General features: G+C 43.9%; 3 protein-coding genes across 3 annotated transcripts in view; 1 reads left to right on the forward strand and 2 right to left on the reverse strand.

The window, feature by feature from the left end:
• The window catches only part of LLPH (LLP homolog, long-term synaptic facilitation), a 6401-nt gene extending 3510 nt beyond the window's left edge, over window positions 1-2891 (reverse strand). The window contains exons 1-2 of the mRNA XM_003798532.3: window positions 2848-2891; window positions 1471-1682 (exon numbers count right to left, since the gene is read on the reverse strand). Coding sequence (XP_003798580.1) covers window positions 1471-1675 — 205 coding nt within the window. The 5' untranslated portion in view covers window positions 1676-1682; window positions 2848-2891. The remainder of the gene's footprint in view (window positions 1-1470; window positions 1683-2847) is intronic.
• Window positions 2892-3959: 1068 nt separating this feature from the next.
• On the forward strand, window positions 3960-5269 carry FHIT (fragile histidine triad). Its single transcript, XM_012810582.2, has 2 exons — window positions 3960-3989; window positions 4259-5269. The coding sequence occupies exon 2, from the start codon at window positions 4536-4538 to the stop codon at window positions 4983-4985; it is 450 nt and encodes a 149-aa protein (XP_012666036.1). The 5' UTR covers window positions 3960-3989; window positions 4259-4535; the 3' UTR covers window positions 4986-5269.
• Window positions 5270-8253: 2984 nt separating this feature from the next.
• TMBIM4 (transmembrane BAX inhibitor motif containing 4) overlaps window positions 8254-22649 on the reverse strand; it is a 16297-nt gene continuing 1901 nt past the window's right edge. The window contains exons 2-7 of the mRNA XM_003798534.3: window positions 18383-18491; window positions 17146-17251; window positions 14235-14268; window positions 12880-12997; window positions 9330-9375; window positions 8254-8529 (exon numbers count right to left, since the gene is read on the reverse strand). Of these exons, the coding sequence (XP_003798582.1) occupies window positions 8323-8529; window positions 9330-9375; window positions 12880-12997; window positions 14235-14268; window positions 17146-17251; window positions 18383-18491 (620 nt within the window). The 3' untranslated portion in view covers window positions 8254-8322. The remainder of the gene's footprint in view (window positions 8530-9329; window positions 9376-12879; window positions 12998-14234; window positions 14269-17145; window positions 17252-18382; window positions 18492-22649) is intronic.

The following is a 22649-nucleotide window of genomic DNA, read 5'->3' on the forward strand; positions in this document are numbered from 1 at the left end:
AAAAAAAAAAAAAAAAGAGGAAAGAGGTGCTGATACCGGTCCATGGGGGTGACCCTCAAAGTGTTACTGTAACGCTAAGTGAAGCAAATCAGGCACAAAAGGTCACGGGTGTAAGATTCTACTTACATAAAATACCCAGAACAGGGACCTGTATAGACACAGAAACACACAGCAGTTGTCAGAGGGTGAGAGTGAGCAGAAGCAACTGTCCAAGGGTACAAGGTTTCCTTTCAAGGCAATGAAAATGTCTTGGAATTAGAGGTGATGACTGTACAACAGGTATATACTGAATGCCACTGAACTGCACATTTTAAAAGATTAATTTTATGTTATGTGAGCTCTGCCTCAACAACAAAAGAATGAACAGGCAAGGTGGCACGCATGTGGCCAATGGGACAGCCAGTGAAGTGTGCCAGAAAGTTTCAAGGGAAGCTGAAGTTTCAAGGGAAGCCTGAGAGAAATGTGAGATGGAGCGAGTAAAAATCTTTCTTCCCGTTTTGAGATGGAGCATCCCCGACACATTAATGCTGCTGGCAATGAACCCAGAGAGGAGACTGACAAGGGTACACCTGAGTCTAGACCTTGAGGACGTAATGGGGAGAAGATTCCAAACACAAGTGGGGAAACCAGCCTTTGAGAAAACATTTATGACAGAGGGAAAACAGACTGCATGTTGAAATTTTTATATGACTGGGCAGTAGAAAAATGAGGGTGTTTCTGATGATTACTTCCATTTTTCACAGAAGTTGAAGTAAAAAGCTTTTTGTAATTTTTATTTGTATGAGGTAGGAGAGGGATGAAATAAATAAAAAAATAAAAATGATCATTCTGAAGAATGGGAAAGGAAAACTCCTCGGATTGAAGGTTGAGGAATACTGTCCTCTACATTGATCATAAAATACCAAATACAGATATTTCTACTTTAGGAGTCTGGGTGTTGACTGCTTAGTTTACTTTGCTGCCAAACTGGTACATTAGAATGTGAAAACCAATGAGATTTTTCCTCTACTGAAACCAGCATCATATACAGCCTCCAACTTTAAACTAGGATTAAGACTCAGAGATTCTTAGAATCTGTCAAAATTAAATACAGTGAATCCTGTATCTTCAGGGCAGTAGTACAAGGGCACAGGACTCACCAAATGGGGACTAGATCTTGCAAAGAGTAAAAGAAGCCCTCCTGTCCTGCCTAACCCCTAAGAGTACAGCATGACCTTCCACCTAGGGTGTGTTTTGGTTTGTCTATTCCTGTACAGCATTCATTCCTGAGACACTCATCCCAAGTGAGCAAACCATGCCTAACATGTCTGACATAAAATCTCTGACAGCACTGTGAGCATTGAAAGTATAAAAAGTTGGACATGACAGATCAGTAGGGTGCGATTGGTAATAGGTAAAAAAGAGTCAAAAAAGTAAACAGAATTCTCCAAACAGAATTTTTTTTTTTTTTAATAAAGCTCATAAACTTACCGTCTTCATCCTTCACCACACTCTGCATGTTCTCCTGGTCATGTCTGGGGACTACCACAGTTGCTACCTCTTGGACATCCTTCATCAGAACATCCCTGTCCACTCTGAGAATGCTTTTGAGTCTGCTGAGCTCCTTTGGGGCGTTCTTTTTCCTCTTTTCAGCACGCATCTTCCTTTTCCACTTACTTCGTAAGCTTTTAGCCATGTTTTACCTGAACAACAACAAAAAAAGGTTAAAAACAAATAATTTGTACATGTGTGTATACATATTTATATATGTAAAAAAGTAAATCCTTAGAAAATCAGGCCAACAGGTAAGTCTACAAAATGGGAGCAATGCAAGGGAAAATGCTTCAACTCGTTCATGATTTATGGTAGCTTCATGTGCAGTTTATGTGAAGATCAACATGGCACATACAGCCATTAAATAACAATTAAGAACACACTCCGTGAAACTCTTGCGGTCAGGGGCAAACTATAGGTCCAGCAAATTCTGAAAGCTCTGTGAGTTTTCTTGGGATGGAGAAATTAGTTTCCTAGAAATGCAAAGGGCTTCATCACCTAACATTTATGCAACAGCTTACAAACTGCAAGTGAGTTTATAACCACCCACACCCAATTTTCATTATCCACCGTCTTAAGCCAATGTAACTACTTTAAATTTGTTTCCACTCTTGCTTCCCTTGCACGCCTCAGTCCCAGTCGGTTGTTAGTTTGAATTTCTAAAAACTCAGAGCACACCACTGCCTCTTACAGTTAACAACGCCCCGTCATGTATTCAAGACCTAGGAGGCTTGGTGTGTCCTGCCCGCTGCCCCCTGAACTCTATTTCGTCTCCACCACTGGCACCTCCACCCCAGCAAGCTGCAACCAAAGGAAAAAGAAGCGCAAACTGCGTCCCGTCCAGCGCCTTCCCACGGCGGTCCCCAGGCCGGGATGCGCCCTCCCAAGCCTGGCTCCGTCACCACGGTCGCTAAGCGCCTTCTCTGACCGCGTCAGGTCTCCGCCCGCCTAGTCGGCTCCCAGCCTGACACTGCTCTGTCGGGCCCCGTCGGAGGCTACCGGGTCTTGCTCGGCTCTGGGCCCCCGCACACAGGGCTGCACGTACAGCACAGGCTCTGCGAGCACCTGCTGGACGCGGGAACCGCAAATCACTCCGTTCCCTGTCTACGATAACCCGACCCTCGCGAGGGGCGAAGGCAGCCTCGACGGGCCGGGAAACAAGGGCTCCGCTTCCACAACACGCAGAGGCCGCCGCCCCGGGGCTCACGCCGGCGCAGCTCGGGGCGAGACTGGAGACACTCCTCGAGGCAGCCAGGCAGACCCCCGCAGGACCCGCCGCACCCACGGGGCCCCGGACTCCCGTTAGACACTCACAGAAACACGCGCCGCCGGATAACGCCGACCGGACGTCCCGCGCTTCCGGCTTCCGGGCAGGGTCGGCCCGCGGCGGGCGCAGTGCACGCCGGGAGCGGAAGCCGGGGGGCGGGGCCCTGGGGGCGCGGAGCTCGGGGCTGTGCGAGCCGCGGCGGGTGTGGGAGGGGAGGATCGAAGACCGGCCCCAGGTAGGCCCCGGCCCCGGTGGGCCCGAGACGCCAGCGCGGGAGGAGCGGGGCCCCGCCAGGCAGGGCACAGCCGACCTCTCCCCGCCCGGGGCTCCCGAGGCCGCGTGGACCGAACCGTCCGGGGCGCGGGGAGCCCGTCTTGGCAGCCTGCGGGTGCTCCGGTGACGCCTCACGGACGCGCCCGAGGGTCACGTCAATTGTACGCTTGTTTGTGCCCCTGCCTGCGTGTCAGGCACACCTCGGGGTTGCGACCGAAACCTGAGAGTAGCCTTTACCACCCTAAAACGACATCCCTGCGCGGTTCTGGTCACGTCCTTACCGGCCGGCCGCGCTGAGCCCGGCGGGGCGCTTCTGCGCGTGTTGCAGACGGCGCAGGCTTGGGAACCACACCGGTCCGTGTTGTGTTTGGTTCCAACACTTGTGCGTGACAGGGGTGAGTAATTAATGTCCTAGAGTCTGGATCCCTTGTCCCTAGAGCGAAGTGAGGTAGCCGAGCCGAGCCGCCTGCGCGCGGACAAGAGCTCGGCACGCGGCAGCCTTTCCCGATCGGCTTTCCGACTTCGGTTTGCTTATATAAGCAGTGTTTTCTGCAGACCTGCAACATGAACCAGAAACAGGGAAGGAATTGTCCTTAATGACAACCCGGCAAGTTCCTTCTGGCTTCAGTAAAGCAGAGTTCTTTCTGAGACAATTTATGTTCTCTAAGAAACCATGCGTAGCATGGAAATTTATGAATTCAGACAAGAATTTTTATTTTGTTTTAACAGAGACTGAAAAGAACTTATAATGTGGTATGGAAATAGGAAGCATGCTTGGGAAACCTGATTTCTTTAAATGGAAGATTAAGTTCTTACAGAGCAGTGATTTTCACTGGTGTGCCATGAGAGGATCTTAGGTATGCCACGAAAGTTCTTAAAGATCATTAAGCTATTTTCCAAAGAAGTTCAGAGCGCAGTAAGTATATCCTTTTTTTTTTTTTCACTTTTTTTGTTAATCAGCATTATTTAAGTGTACCGCGGAAGTTTAACTTTACGTTCAAGTGTGCTGTGAGATAAAAAAGGTTGAAAAACACTGTTATAGAGCAAATGTATTTTAGCAAGTTAACAATATACTGTAATCTTTCATATTAGAATTTAGCTACTTTTCCCCAAAATAAATGTGCACATTGCATTTTAGACCTTAATTTCAAATAGTGCAAACTTAGTGCATCTTGTTTAACATAGCAGGCCACAACTCCTCAATAGACTATGCTACTAGAAAAGAGAAAAGAATTTATCGTGATGAAGATGTGGTGGTGTTAAAATACATGCCACAGTCCTGCTTTACAAACACTTTAAAAAGCAGAATCCGAGGAACACAGAGAAAAGGCCATGAGAAGACACAGCAAGTAAGAAGGAAGCTACACGCAGGCTGAGGAGAGGAGAGAGGCTGCCGAGAAACCAAACCAGCAGCACCGTCTTCGTTACCTTCAGCTTCCAGAACGGCTTCAACTGTGAGGAAATGTCATTCAGATTTGGCCAACATCTCATTAAGCCCTCTGTGGTCTTTCTTAAAACAGAACTGTCCTTCGCTCTCGTGAACAGGAAACCTGTGGTGCCAGGACATGTCCTTGTGTGCCCACTGCGGTTAGTGGAACGCTTCTGTGACCTCCGTCCAGAGGAAGTGGCTGATTTGTTTCTGGCGACCCAGAGAGTTGGGACAGTGGTGGAGAAGCATTTCCAGGGGACCTCTCTCACCTTTTCCATGCAGGACGGCCCTGAAGCTGGACAGACTGTGAGGCACGTGCATGTCCACGTGCTTCCCAGGAAGGCTGGAGACTTCAGCAGGAATGACAGCATCTATGATGAGCTCCAGAAACATGACAGAGAGGGGAAGGACTCCCCGGCTTCTTGGAGATCAGAGGAGGAAATGGCAGCAGAAGCTGCAGCTCTGCGGGTCTACTTTCAGTGACACAGTAACTCAGACAAATTCCAAAGCATAAGGAAATGGGCCTCACTCTTGAGGACTCTGCAGCACTGGAAATGAAGCTAAGCAGACTTCGTTACCTCTTAGAATTCTGCAGCATTTAGGAAAGATTTTATTACACCTGGGTTGTGATTTAGTTATGATGACTCACAGGCCAACTCAAACCCATGGCCACAGCCCTTCCACCCCTTTGTTGATTATATACTTAGAATAGAATTGTTCCTAAATTGTCCCTGGCCTGGCTAGAAATAAAATAGTAGTTAAAATTGTTTTAAAAGACTGAATCGTGTGCAGTGTTATTGAAAAAACCTCTTTACCTACATCCTTCTCCAGTGTGCATAAAAGTAGTAATGAAATAGTTAAATGGCCTTAGTGTATTTAAACTTCCTTAATGCACTCCATCATTCATACAGTTGAACATGAGCTCTGTTGTGGACACCTCTGATAAATCTGCAAAGGAAGCCAAACTGCTGTGTCCAGGGACTTTAGCCTCACAGAACTGGAAGGCAGGTGTGGAGCTGGAGGTGCAGTGCTGAGCACCTGGAACAGGTGGCAACCCCACCCAGGTCTGCTGTACTAAGAACACAAGTCAGGGGGGCCCTAATCCACATCATCCTTTAGTGGGAACAGGAAGACTTCTGGGATTCAGATAGTGACCCCACACCCCACTCCCATTGCTTATTCCCTCAATGAGGACTTCAAGACAAAGTTCTATAAAGAATGAAAAGACAAAAGAGAATCTCAGTTCCCAGCTGCACCAAAAAAGGCCTGCAGCTGGCTGTTGACACCACTGATCACAGGAGCGGTATTGAGGGCAGCAGGTATAGGAGACCCACTGTGCACTTTCCCAAGTCACCCTCAGTAAGCACACAAGTTCCCAGATACTGCCCTCTCATTTCTTGGTTTTCCTCCTACCTCTTTGGCTGTTCTTTGTCCCTTGCACTCTGAGTTGCTAGTTGCTATGTCCAAGTCCTCGTAATTCCACTTTTTAATGTTTCTGGATTATGTATATTTTTACCTTTATTTGAAGTAAAAAATTAAAGTTATGTATGACCTTTCAAATAGCAATGCCTTAAATTGTTCTAGGTATATTCCCTGCCTAGGTGACCTTATACCCATGCATGGTGGGGCATGTACAGGGACTTACATAGTAGCATTGATAATGATTGTAAGGAAAGGAACCATATAGAAGTTCATTGACTAAAGAATATATGAGTAATTACAGTCCATTTATAAAATGAAATAATCTACACCTAAGATTTCCAAACCTCTTAGTCTTGGGATGCCTTTATAGTTTTAATTATAATACATCAGAAATTAGAACAATTTTTTGGAAAATTTAAGTTATTGACAAAGAATAAATTCATTATATGTTAACATTTTTATGGAAAACGTTTCCTAAACAAAAAAATTAGTGAAAAAACATCATTTTACATGTTTTAAGTGTCAAGTCTGCTTTTGATTACTTAGTGTCTTTAGTCAGAATACATACCATTCTGTCTTTGGATTGAAAATAGCATTACTACCAGGAGCGGACATTAAGCATTTTGTTTACTTGGTATATCTATCAGTCCTTGTAATGGCCCCCCAAAATAGGCATTATTATTCCCATTACAAAGATGAGACAAAGACCTAAGGAAGGAGGAGAGACATGTTGAGTGTCCTGTGAGCAGCTGGCTGCAGAGCAGGGCATCTGATCCAGATGTCCTTACCCACTGTGCTGTTAAACTGAGCGGCACCCCATCACATACTTGGGTATCCAAAAGTGAAGTGATGGTAATAAAGTCAAATGAGTATCTGAAGAGCACATGAGGTGAAATCAATACTGCTAACTTATTTCAGCATAGTAGGTGGGAAAGACACACCCACCATGTGGGAAAGTGAGGTTAAGATGGGCCTGGCCCCTTCTCTTAACAGGTGTCCTCATAACAGGAAGTGAGAGCTCAGCCATCTATAGATGGCCCTGACAGCACTGTATCTTGGACTTTAGCCTCCAGAACTACCTGAAAACATGTTGAAGCCATCCAGCCTGTGATTCTGGGTTATGACAGCCCTAGCCAACTAGTGCAGTGGGAGATTCAACAAGGTTTCAGTGGTTCCTGGTGGACCCACACAATGTGCCGTGTGGGCCAACAAATGACAGCACAAGACATACTCCAAACATACTCATTTTGAAGTGTATTATATATACTTAATGGCAGAGAAACTAGTATATTTGGGGGTCCTCTAACCACATTAGCATGCTATAACTTTTATTTATTTATTTATTTATTTATTTTGAGACAGAGCCTCAAGCTGTCCCCAGGGTGCCATGGCATTACAGCTCACAGCAACCTCCAACTCCTGGGCTCAAGCGAGTCTCCTGCCTCAGCCTCCCAAGTAGCTGGGATTACAGGAGCCCAGCTATTTTTTTTTTGTTTGCAGCTGTCATTGTTTGGTGGGTCCGGGCTGGATTCGAACCCACCACCTTAGGTTTACGTGGCTAGTGCCTTAGCCAGTTGAGCTACAGGCGCCGAGCCCATGCTATAATTTTTAAATGAAACCTATACTTTATCTAGATCTTTAATATATCATTTTATAACAAACTATCATTAGCAATTTTGGGGGGGGGGCGGGGAGAAAGTCTCACTACATCACCCTCAGTAGAATGCTGTGGCGTCGCAGCTCACAGCAACCTCAAACTCTTGGGCTTAAGCGATTCTCTTTCCTCAGCCTCCCAAGTAGTTGGGACTACAGGTGCCCGCCACAACGCCCAGCTATTTTTTTGTTGTCGTCTTTTAGCTGGCCCAGGCTAGTTGGGAACCTATCAGCCTCAGTGTATGTGGCCAGCACCGTAACCACTGTGCTATGGGCACCAAGCCAGCATTTTAATGTAATACTGAATAATGGTGGAATTTATCTTTTAAATTTTGTATGTGGCCAGCACCGTAACCACTGTGCTATGGGCACCAAGCCAGCATTTTAATGTAATACTGAATAATGGTGGAATTTATCTTTTAAATTTTTTCCTTTCTGTATGAGATTAAAGTCTAGCAAAAAGAGATTTACACTTTTTAGTATTACATTTTATTTTGATCCAAGAATTATTTTTTAATTGCAAATGAAGAGCTATGTATGGCCAATTTAGGATTTAAAAGAATTGTAAATGGAATTTTGATACCTCTTACCTGCGATTCTAAATCAAGGATTTAGAGATGAGACACCATAAAGAATAGTAAGATTTTAAGCACAGAAGTACAAAGGACACAAATCATCAAAGAAAGAATTCATTATATTTCAGACTTTATTGTTTAATGAAACAGTTTCTATGTACTGTTTTCAATTACTTTTTATTAACTGCTTCCAGAAACCGCAGCAGGTGCAGGAATAGATTGATGATATCCAAGTAGAGGCTGATGGCAGCCAGCACGTACTCTTCAGGTGACAGTTTATGCATCAGTGAATGTGTGTCATAGATGATGAACCCACAGAAAAGAAGGGCTCCCGCAGCAGCCAAGACCAACTCCATTGTTTCATTATAAAAAAATAGCTGTAGGCAAGAGATTTTAAAGATCTGTTGAGTGTTTAAGAACAGTTTTAAGAATACTTAAGTTACTTTCCCCCAGTGGCCCACCTCAACACACATATTTAATAATGGTGTGAAACTTAGAAAACAAATGTTAAAAGCAGGAAAAAGCAAAGCAAGTCCAAGCCTGTTCTGTTGGAGGGAAGGACGAATGTGTGGACATCTTCCTTTTGGTTAAAACTGCCCACTTGACTCTGAACAGTGGCATTCCAAATATAAATTATTTTAAAGTATATCTCTTTTTTCAGAATGAAATGAGTGATTACAAGTTGTTAGTTAAAAGTAAAGGCCTCGGGGGTGGCACCTGTGGCTCAGTGGGTAGGGCACCGGCCCCATATACTGAGGGTGGCAGGTTTGAACCCAGCCCCGACCAAACTGCAACAAAAAAAACAGCTGGGTGTTGTGGGCACTTGTAATCCCAGCTACTGGGGAGGCTGAGGCAAGAGACTCGCCTAAGCCCAGGAGTGGAGGTTGCTGTGAGCTGTGACACTACAGCCCTCTACGGAGGGTGATAAAGTGAGACTGTCTCTAAAAAAAAAAAAAGGCCTCGTTCTATGTAATTTAAATCATTTGTTCGTTCTTCTTTTAATCAATAGTAAAGACAAGACTGACTTTTAAAGAGATTATAGCCATTCTATATACAAATGTTCTAGATAGTAGAACTAAGTGTCCTATCCTAAGAGTATCTCTTATGGCTTCTTAAGGTTGTGTATATTGACATAGCCAGAATTATATTTTAATTTAACCATTACAACATAACTTACCTTCAAGAATCCTGACAAGCATAAAATCCACAAACCAGCAAACAGACTATAAAAACAAAATTTTAATAATTTAGAATAGTGTTCCTTACAAAAAGACATTGTAAAACCATTCAACATTTTCTGAAGAAACAAATCCATCCCGATTTTTGCCAAAGAATAATTAAAATGCAAGAACTCACAAACATACAATACCCATTTTGAATTTTTTTTAAGAAATTTAACAAATTCAACATTTGTTTTTGTAGTTAACAGTATCATTTTTAAAGTTTTCAACTGGAACACAAAATATGGTGATAAGCATAAATATCATTAGATTTTAATTCAGAGATTTACAAAATCCTCTTGAAAATAATACATGAACAAAGGAAATAGGACTGCATTTTTTTTTTTTTTGAGACAGAGCCTCAAGCTATCCCCCTGGGCAGAGTGCCATGGCATCACGCTCACAGCAACTTCCAACTCCTGGGTTCAAGCGAGTCTCCTGCCTCAGCCTCCCAAGTAGCTGGGACTACAGGCGCCCGCCACAACGCCTGGCCATTTTTTTTTGGTTGCAGCCGTTATTGTTGTTTGGTGGGCCCAGGCTGGGGATTCGAACCCGCCACCTTAGGTGTATATGGCTGGCGCCTTAGCCACTTGAGCCACAGGCGCTGAGCCAGGACTGCATTTTTAAACCAAATACTAATAGCAAGTTATTCTGTGAACCAAAGATAACAATGTACCTTCTGTGTTATTCTTATTTATTATAGAATTCATTATAGAGTTTCATTATTATAGAATTCATTCACTATTATAGAATTCATTATTATAGAGTTTGTTGAGTACAAACTCAACAGGGCTGTAACTGTATGAGTGATAATTCAGTTGTTGCATGTATATGTAAAATACAGTTACATAACAAAGGACATCTAAGAAGTCAGTGCTTTGTCATCAAACATGGGACATGTCTGCTGTTTTGGGCCACAAGGAATTACAAAGGCGAAATTTATCCTCCCTCTTCAAAACCAGACAAAACCTAAGAAACAGCAGCTTCCAGACCCCGAACAGCAAGCAGCACAGGAGAGTGTCGCTGGGGTCAGGTGGACAGAGAGGGTGAGCCCTGTGACTGCCCAGCCAGAGTCTCTAGGCCAAGACACAGGGACAAGAACCCACATAGGGCCTTGTGGTTTTGAGTTGAGACAAGAATTCAGAATTCTGGGAGACCAAGAATTTACAGGGAATTTACGTCTCTACATGGGAAACACTCGTGTGTTGGGGTGGTATGCACAGGACTCCCCTAGCGCCTCTAGCTGATTTCTGCTGGGCGCATACATAGGAGGAAGTGACCGAGGCTGGAGAATCACCACAGAAAAGCAGGCACTATCGCCCTGCAGTAGTTTTCTCACAAAAGGTGTTAAACTTGGGAACTACACGTAACTTTGGGTACTTGCCTTGGTGTGGGACAGCCAGCTTGTGGTAGCTTGTAAGAGGAATCTTGCAAGTCAGTTGTTAAAATGTCAAAAGCTTAAAACAGGCCATGGTGGACATATTTAACATACCACAGAAATAAGTAAGTGCTACAGATCAGAGCTTGCTTTTCCCCCCCAAAGCTAGTTTACCAGCACATCAACTTTAAGGTTATTTCTTGTTCTGTGCTGCTTGTTGAGAAAGAGGAGGACAATTTATTTTTGCCAGTCCTACAGCTGAACTTGCAAAGCTTATGCCCTGAATGTTTGGGCAGACAGACATTATTACCTCCCACTCCTACACAGGGGTACAAGGAAAGTTATCAGTGCACTGAGCAGGGGTAAAGGGAGACAAAACATGTGTAAGAAGCCACCACCACGGGCGGTGCCTGTGGCTCAGTGAGTAAAGTGCTGGCCCCATATACCAAGGGGTGGTGGGTTCAAACCTGGCCCCAGCCAAACTGCAACAACAAAAAACAGCCGGGCCTTGTGGTGGGCACCTGTAGTCCTAGGTACTCGGGAGGCTGTGGCAAGAGAATTGCCTGAGCCCAGGAGGTGGAGGTTGCTGTGAGCTTTGTGATGCCATGGCACTCTACCAAAGGCGATAAAGTGAGACTCTTATCTCTTAAAAAAAGAAGCAGCAGCCACCACAACACATCCCTCTGCCCACATGCAGTCTAAATTCACAACCTTGGTAGTGAAGAAAATATCTAAGCCATAAATTCAGCTCCCAGTGGGCCAATCTTGAGTGTCCCAGCAGCTGCCCACAGGCTATGGAGGGAAGCACCTTAAACTTAGGCCCCAAAGAAATTCAGTAAATAATTTTAAGGGCAATTGCATAGTTAAAAGTAACCAAACATAAGGAAATAAAATATCGTAAGAATTATCAGAAACAGACACAGATATGTCTTCAGAAGTATTTGGCCTCATCTATATATGGTAAGTGTAGTATCAGTTTTATCTATAAATGTGTATTTATCATGAAGAGGCTACAGTATAAGGGCGGTTGTTTCTCAGAACGAGAGTTAGAGACAACACTGGAAGGGACAGGAGGGGAGAGAAGAGCTGAAAACCAGGACAGGAAGCAGGCCCAGCACAGACCTCTCACCACCCCCACCACACAGATGCGCACAAACATCTCCCCAGGAAAGGAAAGAACCAAGAAAACGGTGCCTCTAACTCCATTCCAACAAAGCTATTTAGTTTATTTTTATTTCAGAGTAATGTGAAGGTGCTAACGATTAGGGTACAGAGTTTGTATTGGTTAGGTAGAGTCCCTGTTGGAGTGTGTCCCGTCCCAGGAAGGCCTGCCAGGTGCCCCTCCATTGTGCCCATTAGGTGGGAGTATACCCAGTCCCCCTTTCCCCTCCCCCCTAAAAAAACCATTTAAACAGCTTGCACAACTGTCTCTGTTGGCTGACCAACTCTATTTTATCCCTATAGAGACTGCCAGTAATTTGGGTTACCAAAATAAAAAGAGGGAGGGTATGGAAAGTAAGTTTTGCAAGAGTAGACTTTTGTAAATATTCAATGTTGTAACAGGAAAAAGAACAGAAAACCGTGGGGCAACTGTGTGCCAAAAGAACGCCACTGAGAGCCCAGGGCAGAGCCGAGGCGCCCTTGCAGGTAACCGTGACACAGCACCCCATCCTAACAGAAACAGCCATTCTAAGCACATTCGAAGCATTCAGGTTAATCCAGATAGATCAAAAGGTTGAAAGTTCATGCAGACATTTTAACTTCTGAGCTAAGCACTGCTTTTCCACAAAGTTGTGGATGGTCTTGGTAACATTTATATTAAGACAAAGACAAATAACTTCAATAAGTTCCACACTGCTCATAAAGCACCCATGTTAGTCTCTCTGGAAAGCCTATTTTTTTGTTTTTGGCATTTATTTCCTTTTCACTAGAGAGGGAGCAAATGACTCAGCCACTTTCCATCTCCTCGAGTGCTCTGGAGAGCAGGCCTGGCCCTGTACTCAGAAACACTCTCTTGTCACCCTGCGTCACACAAGGCACTGACCCAAACTAGCAGTATAGCTCTTCTCTCAATGCCTCATGAAACAGTAAAGGTATCTTTCTATTTTATCCAAGAATATATAACTTACCCTGCTCCAAATTTGCTAAAATCTCTCTTAGATTGTAGAGTATATGCAGTCAAACCAAGGAATACTGCTGTAGTCAGTATAAAAGCTTGCAGAATAATATAGACATCATAGAAAGTAACTGTAAAAGTAAAACAGATTAAAATGCATATAAATACTATAAAATAGCTTTCCCTGGCATTTAACAGAAGTGCTTAATTTTCCCTTGTACTACTCGCCAATAAAAACAACTATGAGGCTCGGCGCCTGTGGCTCAAGCGGCTAAGGCACCAGCCACATACACCTAAGGTGGTGGGTTCGAATCCCCAGCCCGGGCCCACCAAACAACAATGATGGCTGCAACCAAACAATGGCCAGGCGTTGTGGCGGGCGCCTGTGGTCCCAGCTACTTGGGAGGCTGAGGCAGGAGACTCGCTTGAGCCCAGGAGTTGGAGGTTGCTATGAGCTGTAATGCCATGGCACTCTACCCAGGGGGATAGCTTGAGGCTCCATCTCAAAAAAAAAAAACAACTATGAAAAGATTTCTTATCCAGTGTTGATTATATCAGTACAGTAAAACTACAACCACAATACAATAAACCATCTGTGAAAAATTGATTGATACAAGACAAGGGGCTCACAGTATTATGAAGTTAATGAGATGACTGCAGAGACCAGACAGAGGCAGCTGGTCAGGAGTTAGGTCACTACAGAGTGATTCTCACTCCCCGGTCCTACCTGCAGCTTTTCACCATGTGGGGATCATCTATTATGACCCAGATTGTCTATTCTGGGTCTTCTATAGGGCTAAGAATTCCTAGACAGTAACAGCAATTCCAGCAACCACTGGTTAGTTTCACTAAGTTTATCAGCCCAATTCAAGACAATTGGGCAAGAAAAATATTGGAGTGATTTCAGATGGGCCACCATTCAAACTCCTGAGCTCAACTGATCCTCCTGCTTCAGCCCTCTGAGTAGCTGGGACCATGGGCACACGCCACCAAACCTGGCTGATTTTTATTTTTTGTAGAGATGGGGTCTTGCTACATTGGTCAGGCTGGTGTCAAACTCCTGGCCTCAAGCAGTCTTCCTGCCTCGGCCTCCCAAAGTGCTGGGGTCAAAGGTATGAGCCATCCACCCAGCCTTCCATGCTACCTACCCCACAGAGGGCAAGAACCAACCACCAACTGTTTTATATGCAAATCTGCATTACCTTGGGGCACATTATTGTGGGTTCACTGAATACAGACCAAACTTCCTTCAGTGGTTGCACAATGACCATCCAGTTCATATTAAACTTCAGAAACAAACACCTTATTACCTGCAAGATGACCCACATTAAAGTCACTGGGATACACGAAAGTGCTGTTACAACTTACCAACAACAGCCACAGTCAGGGCTTCCGACAGCGTCTAATAAAAAGAAACTGAAATTAACTAATGCACGTGAGACTCATACTCCCTCATTTTCATTTTCTAATTTCTAGCAGTTAAATGTGACCCCACAGGGGTCGTTATCTTTGTCACAAAGTCCTAAACTGAACGTTTTTAATTCAGGGACCATCTACTACACCAGGCGTCCTCAAACTATGGCCCAGGTGGCCCGCTGAGGACATTTTCTGGCCCACCGGGTGTTTTTGCTGCCGCTGCCTGTCCTGCTTAGCAGCTGACTCGTCCCACGGCCTGCAGTCCAGCCCTCCAACGGTCTGAGGGACAGTGAACTGGCCCCCTGTTTAAAAGTTTGAGGACCCCAGTTTAAAACATTTGTGTGTACTATACACACACACCCATCTAGGGCAAGACAGAGATGCCCTCCTTTGTCATTCTGATGGGAGGGGCCCAACACCTTGAGAGTGAAAGGCCTGAGTCATCTGAAAAACTGCCCTCTGTGTATCCAACACACCTCGCCGTCTCCTCCTCTGGGCTGACCTGTGCTGAGTGACTCCCTTGCCTACAAGGGTCTGGCTGAGGCTTTTCTGGGACTACCGGTGCCCGCCACATCATCTGGCTATTTTTTTTTTTTTTTGGTTGCAGCCATTATTGTTGTTTGGTGGGCCCAGGCTGGATTTGAACCCGCCAGCTCAGGTGTATGTGGCTGGCGCCTTAGCTGCTTGAGCCCCAGTCCCGGAGCCTCAGCTGAGGCTTTTCTTGGGGGCCCCTCCCTCTTGGTACAAGTTGGCCACACCCTCTTCCGTGATGGAAGTCACATCTCTCTGAGAGGAGGCTACCTGTGGATGTGAAGAGGAATTTCACACAACCTAGTTTCCCTCTGTACCTCCTCCCTTTCTCCTGGGACACAGCCAACTACACCAGGAGCTGCATTGGACTGAGACCCGGCAACCCACATCCTGGCCAATAACCTACATGTGACCTGTGCCAGCAACTACCAACCCATCAGAGTCCGTCTGACTCGGCTCTGCACTCAGCTCAGAGGGGGAGCAGTGGCAAAAGGCACTGAAGCTAATGGTGTACGTAGGAAAATCAAAAGCAACGTGTAGGGACAACTGAGGCAGAGAAGAGACACATGGCAATGACAGAGAGGAAGACCACAAAACCCAGCTGCTGAACATCATACACCATCCAGCCGGAACTGCCCTCCAGCTCCTCTGTGTGAGACACGCGGATCTGGGTGGTGGGTTCCTGCGCTCTTAGACCATCATGGCCTGTTACCTTGCCAGCGACAGCGCCTGGGGCTGAATCTACACTTGACTGTCCAGTCAGGAGCTTTCACACAAACACAAAGTCACTACCAAGATTCATAAACTTTCCTTAGTTTAAAGCATTTTAATCTGCTCAGCTTTTTTATTTGACTACAAATAATAGTTTAGAATGTTTTAAAGTAAATTTTTAAGTCAGAATGCAATCTGAGAAAAGGCAAAATAATTTTAAAAATATATAACTTGAGCCTTACCAACTCATTCTGGTCATATTCTAAGACTGATTTTTTGCAGGTGATAGTTTAGGTTTTGATGTTCACAAATGTCTCAACAAATGTCACTTAATGTTGGGTTCTCCCAACTATACTTTTTAAATAGTCAGTAAAGCACATCATTTGTGCAAAATGGTCCTTAGAAAGAACAGAGTGATAAGATAAAAATAATATGGAGTAGTTAATCATAAAGGTTTAAGTTCTATGAAATTAAGGCAATATTATAATTTTTTCTCAGGAAAATCAGAGATTATTAGAAGTAGAAAGTATCACAGGGAATATCTACCTTAATATTTGCATTTTACAGATGAGAAAAAAAGGACAGAAAAGCCGAATGCCTTGCTGACTGTCATATGATCAGAGAGTAGCAAAGCTACATCATTTGATTCCAGGTCAGCACTTTTTTCCACTGTCTGCTAATAGTAGAAAAACCTTTTAAACTGACACCATTAAAAATTCTAAACGACAAGGTGGTGCCCTATGGATCAGTAAGTAGGGCACCAGCCCCATATACCAAGAGGCAACTGAAGCAAGAGAATCACCTAAGCCCAAGAGCTGGAGGTTGCTGTGAGCTGTGATGCCACAGCACTCTACCAAGGGCGAGAAACTGAAACTCTGTGTCTAAAAAAAAAAGCTAAAAATTCTAAATGACTGCTTCTAAGTAATTTTCTAAAATACTCTAACTGAAATAAAGTCTCACTAATTTTGTTCTGCTATTGTTATATATGCATATGTGTTCAATTAAATAAATATCTGTACCAGACCATATAGCTCATGGGATCAAGCAGCCAGAGTTAAGCTCAGAACACGCTATAAGAAACACCTGTAACATCTCCGTAATGTAACACCTTGGTGATAAGGGCATGGAGAAGGCATTCGGCTCTCTTAACACGAGAGCTTGGGAGACGAGAACATCAGTGATTGGCAGTCACTACACCTGTGGTCTAAGTGGCCACAGAATCACGTCTGTAAGAAGCTGCAGGAGAAGGCAGTCGGGGAGCACACGATTTTCCACAGACTAGCTCACTCTGACTTATTCACTTCTCCTGCCCGCAGGCCATCAGCCCGGTGTCTCTCCCAGAAGACTGCTAAGATTTACGCTCCTATAAAGTCTGTTTCTGTCCCTCAAAGACTGTCTTTCTCTCTCTCTCTCCTTTCTGCTACGATGAATAGTCCTCAGGTACCTAAGGGTAATTGTTCCCAAGCAAGATAGCACAGCAGTCCAGTCTACCAGGACAACAGATAAGCTGAGGCCAGAGACCTGGCCAGTCCCAGGCCCCAACAAGTAGCACCCCAGATGGGACCCAACAAATATATTTAAAACTCAGGAATGTGTCTTGAAGTATTTTGACAATACTCACAAATCCAAAGAGCAGGTACAGGTTAAGGGGATGCTTATGTCTGTTTAAAGTCAATGCAAAAATGGAGCCCAAAGAGCCAAAGGCAAACAGCAAAATTAAGGCAGGACTGGAAAACATGAAGTTAAAAGTTTTCAAGTTAAAAACAAAACAAAACATGAGCACTTGTATCCAGTTTAATAAAATGTATCAATTTTATGTGTTTATAAAAGTACAGGAAAAAAACTAGAATTATTCACATCAAACTATCAAATTATTTAACATCTGGGAACTCTGAGCAGCATGAGGTGAACAGTCACAGCAGGACAGAGAAAGGGGAGACTCTTTCTGTTTGATGAATGAATGTTTAGCCTATTGGAATAATGTCTGCAATTGGCAAACTAATTTTTGTTAACAAAAATAGAAAAAAGATATCAAATAATAAATTTTAAACCTAAGTACTTTTTAGGGTATTTATCACTATACAACTATAATCTTTTTTTTTTTTTTTTGCAGTTTTTGGCCAGTGCTGGGTTTGAACCCACCACCTCCAGTATATGGGGCCAGCACCCTACTCCTTTGAGCCACAGGCACCGCCTACTTTTTTCTTTTTTTTTTTTTTGAGACAGAGTCTCACTTTGTTGCTCTTGGTAGAGTACTGTGGCATCACAGCTCACAACCACCTCAAACTCCTAGGCTCAAGTGATTCTCTTGCCTCAGCCTCCCTAGTAGCTGGGACTATAGGGGCCCAACACAACGCCCAGCTATTTTTAGAGACTGGGTCTCACTCTTGCTCAGGCTGGGCTCAAATTCATGAGCCCAAGCAAGCCATCCACCTAAGGTTCCAAGAGAGCTAGGATTACAGTGTGAGCCACTGCACATGGCCAAGTCCCTTTTTGTCCAACCACTGTCTTAGGCTTTAGGGACAGGGCACATCACCTAATAAAATCAAAAAATTATGACAGAAAAAATACATGCTGCAAAAATTCTCAACAGTATTCCAGGAGATGAGGGTTTAACCCTAAGAAACTGTGAGCTAATATAAGCTAATAAGTTTACTTTAGAGCTACCTAAACATGTAGTGAAACATTTTCCTTCACTAAAAAAAATTAAGCTGATTTTTATAAGAGTTACTTAATGAAATTATTTACATTTTAACCTCAAAAGTTAATAGAAAAAAATAAAAGAACTTTGCTTACAATATGCCCTTTTAATCATATGTAATGTCTAAAAATGATGCAGAATCATGTCATCACCTCACCTTTCATGTACAAATGCCCGTATGGACTCGAAGTATAAAAACACTGTAGAAGTCATTGTAGTTAAGAGAACTTGCAGAGAAAGGATGCTGTAGACTTTCCTTAGAAAGGCTGAAAGAGAAAAAAAGTTACGCATGACTATTTTATTAAGCATTCATCATAGAGAAGTAAAATCAAATTTCTTCTTAGAAAAATTAAGATTTTTACATACATTCTTTTAAATCTGAATCTAAATAATATAATCTGTAAGTAAAACTAGAGAAAGCTTCCAAAGTAATTAAAAAACTATAAAAGATAGCTGCCCCTCCAAAAAGCACCAGCTTAAAAAAATTAAGTTAATGGGCCAGAATGTGAATGCTTTCATTAAAATAAAGGACTAAATGCTTATTCATACACAAGAGCAAACAAAGCAGAAGACTAAAAGAGAACATTTTTGAGGAATGTCTGTAAAGAATGGTTCATCTCAATCTGAAAAGCACAAACAGAAAGCACAGACGTTATTATTATTTTTGGTTTTTTGGAGACAGTCTTACTCTATCTCCCAAGTAGAGTACCATGTCATCCCTGCAACCTCAAACTCCTGGGCTCAAGTGATCCTCCTGCCTCAGCCTCCCCAGTAGCTGGAACTATAGGCACCTACCACACGTGGCTAGTTTTTCTATTTTTAGTAGAAGACAAGTTCTAGCTCTTGCTCAGGGTATTAATTTTTTTAAGTTTTAATTTCCACAGCAGTAAAAATGTTTACCCAAAATGAAACTATCCTTAAAGGTAAATAATATATAAACTTACTTTCTATATTTCTTTTTTTTTTTAGAGACAGAGTTTCACTTTATTGCCCTGGGTAGAGTGCCGTGGCGTCACAGCTCACAGCAACCTCCAACTCCTGGGTTTAGGCGATTCTCTTGCCTCGGCCTCACAAGTAGCTGGGACTACACGTGCCTACCACAACGCCTGGCTATTTTGTTGTTGTTGTTGTTGCAGTTTGGCCGTGGCCGGGTTTGAACCTGCCACCCTCGGTATATGGGGCCGGCACCCTACTCACTGAGCCACAGGCGCTGCCCACTTTCTATATTTCTAAACTTACTTCTATATATTACTTTACAAACTAGAGGCAGGGCAGTGCCTATGGCTCAAAGGAATAAGGCACGGGCCCCATATACCAGAGGTGGCAGGTTCAAACTCGGCCCGGGCCAAAAACTACAACAACAAAAAAGAATTTAAACGAGAGGCAAAAATTTTTATTTCTCATTTATAGTATCTCTGCCTCTAGTTTCTATACAACAGGAAATTCTTACTTTCATAATATTTTATCATCATTCATAAATTACCTCCATGGCCTAGTGATTAAAAAATACTTATTAAAATTTTCTGATATATAGAACTACCCCAATTCCTGACCCTCAGAAACAGATAGTAAATGTTTATTCTTTTAAGCCATTAAGTTTCCTGGCAATCTGTCATGCAAATAGAAAATTAATACATAGTTTGGCAGCTGGAAGTGGGAGCACAGCCATAACCAAAGACCTAAAATAGTGGAGAGGCATCAGTTGGTATCTGATGAGAGGGGGAGGTTGGCAGGTCTTAGAGGTGGAGGCTGAGGGAGCCCCGGAGAAACTGCAGGACAATGCCTTTGAGCTTCAGAGGAGGAGGCTTAAAGAAAGGGAGCAAAGTGGAGGAAAGAGAATACCTGAAAAAATATTTACAAAAAATTGAGCACACTGTTACCTGTGGTAACACAAAAGTAGAAAATGTGTTTAATGAAACGGGTGATCAAACTAAGGCGCTTTCCAGAGAGCGTTAAGGAGCCTGCCAGCTTCTTCCTACTTACACCAACACACAAGAGAGCTACAGCTGAAGGACGAATCGTTAAAGAAAACCATGACGGTAGGAGTGCACCTGTAAAAGCCTTAGTTAAGACCTCACAAATATCCAAAACTGTGCCCCCCAAAACCAATCAAACAATAGAACTTCTGAGAAGCTTAAGGAAGCTGTCACTTAGAAGTCTTAGCCAAAGTTCATATACGACACTTTAGGCTGTGGCTTTTTTTTTTTTTTAAATAGAGACAGAGTCTTACTTTATTGCCCTCAGTAGAGTGCTGTAGTGTCACAGCTCACAGCAACTTCCAACTCCTGGGCTTAGGGATTCTCTTACCTCAGCCTGCCAAGTAGCTGAAACTGTAGGCACCACCACAACGCCTGGCTATTTTTTTGCTGCAGTTCAGCCGGGGCCAGTTTTGAACCTGCCACCCTCAGTATATGGGGCCAGCGCCCTACTCGCTGAGCATAGGCACAGCCCTAGGGCTGTGGCTTTTGCCAACTGGAGTGAACTCCAGTAAAAAACACAGGAGACCTGCAAAGTTTTCAGAAGCATTACACTGGCAAAGCTATCTCTTAACAGCATCCCCCATTGGATGCTAGGTATGGGGTACAGATAACTGGTCTTTCTAGGTACGAGTCTCTGAGGGGAACTGCGTCCACACCAGGGCTTGGTTTAGATGGTGAGATCCTTCTGCACTTTGACGTGATGCTGTAATGGAGTATTTTGGAGAATCTTGGAGAAAAGATAATTAGTGGCCAGAGGGAAGACTTTGGGGGAGGGGGTGATTTAAAATATGCCTACAAATTATTGGATGGTAGCTTCAAAAGCTGGGGCCTAAATCCCCTCCCCCTGAGTGCTGACTTGGCAACTTGCTTCTCAGGAAGAAGTAATGGTGTGTGTGATCCACGCCGGGTCATGAGCACAGCAGCTTCCGCCCTCCTTCTCAGGGATGGTCTCCAGAGGAAGGCACTTGCCCTCTGGAGCCCTGTGGAGAGGTTCACCTGGCAAGGAACCAAGGCCTCCACTCAACCCCATGTGAGTGGGGCTCCCCAGCAGCAGATCCTCCAGCCCCGTCAAGCCTCAGATGACTGCATTCCCAGGGCAACATTTTGACTGGAGCCTCGGAAGAGATTCTAAGTCAGAACCATCTAGCAAAGCTGCTCCCAAATTCCTGACCCTCTGAAATTACATGAGATAATAAATATTTGTTTTAAGCTACTATGTTTTGGGGTGTTAAAAAGCAAAAGTTAGCTAATATACCCGGCTAGCTCCTTGAACAATTCAATTGCCATCTCCCTTAGTTCTTTCCCTAGCCATTCCTTAACTAAAATAGCTGCCACTATAACCCTAGTTTCTAGTCACACCTGTTTCTTTTCTATAGTGAATTTACCACAGACTGTAGTCTATTCATTTGCTTACCACTTTAGGGTCTGTGTTTCCTACTTCCCCATCCAAACAACGACTCTTGAGGACCGAGACAATGTCTGGACATGTACACCCTAACATCTAGTGCAAAGCCTAGTCAAGGGTCATAAACAAAAGGAACTGCTCACCTTCACTGATACAGCTAAAGAAATACAAACTAAACAAGAGAATAGACTGGGCCCCTGCAGCTCACTGGTTAGGGTGCCAGCCACACGCACCAGGGCTGATAGGTTCAAACTCAGCCCAGGCCTGCTAGACAACAACAACAAAAATAGCTGGGCATTGTGGTGGGCACCTGTAGTCCCAGCTACTAGGGAAGCTGAGCCAAGAGAATCGCCTGAGCCCAAGAGTTTGAGGATGCTGTAAGCTATGATGGCACAGCACTCTACAGAGGGCAACAAAGTGAAACTGTCTCAAAAAATAATAATAATAATAATAATTTTCACCTACCACAAGAGTCAGCAAACTATGGCCCATGGGCCAAATCCAATCCCCACCTACTTTGATGAGTAAAGTTTCACTGGGCACAGCCACACAGGCTTGTTTATGCTTTCTCTGTAGCTACCTCTGTGCAATGGCAAAGCTGAGTTGGAAAAGAAATCGTGTGACCCAGAAAGCTGAAAATATTTACTAATTGGCCCTTTGTAAAAAATGTTAGCCACTCACAATCTACCAAACTGTCAAAAAAACTGTGATGACATTCAGGTTTGTTGAGGATGCAGAAAAATGTATCCAAATACATTTTTTGCAGAAGAGTCAATAGGTGCAATCTCGTTGGAGGGGAAATCAATGGCACATCACAAATTTAAAATACACATATTCTTTGAACCTATAGTTTCATTTTTAAAAATATATGTTAAGGCTCGAGGCCTATGGCTCACATGGCTAAGGCACTAGCCACATACACCTAAGGTGGCGTGTTCAAATCCAGCCCAGGCCCGCCAAACATTGACGGCTGCAACCAAAAAATAGCTGGGCATTGTGGCGGGCGCCTGTGGTCCCAGCTACTTGGGAGGCTGAGGGAG

This window comes from Otolemur garnettii, unplaced genomic scaffold (genome assembly GCF_000181295.1).
Source record: "Otolemur garnettii isolate 467f Iridium unplaced genomic scaffold, OtoGar3 scaffold00138, whole genome shotgun sequence".
Lineage (NCBI taxonomy): Eukaryota > Metazoa > Chordata > Mammalia > Primates > Galagidae > Otolemur > Otolemur garnettii.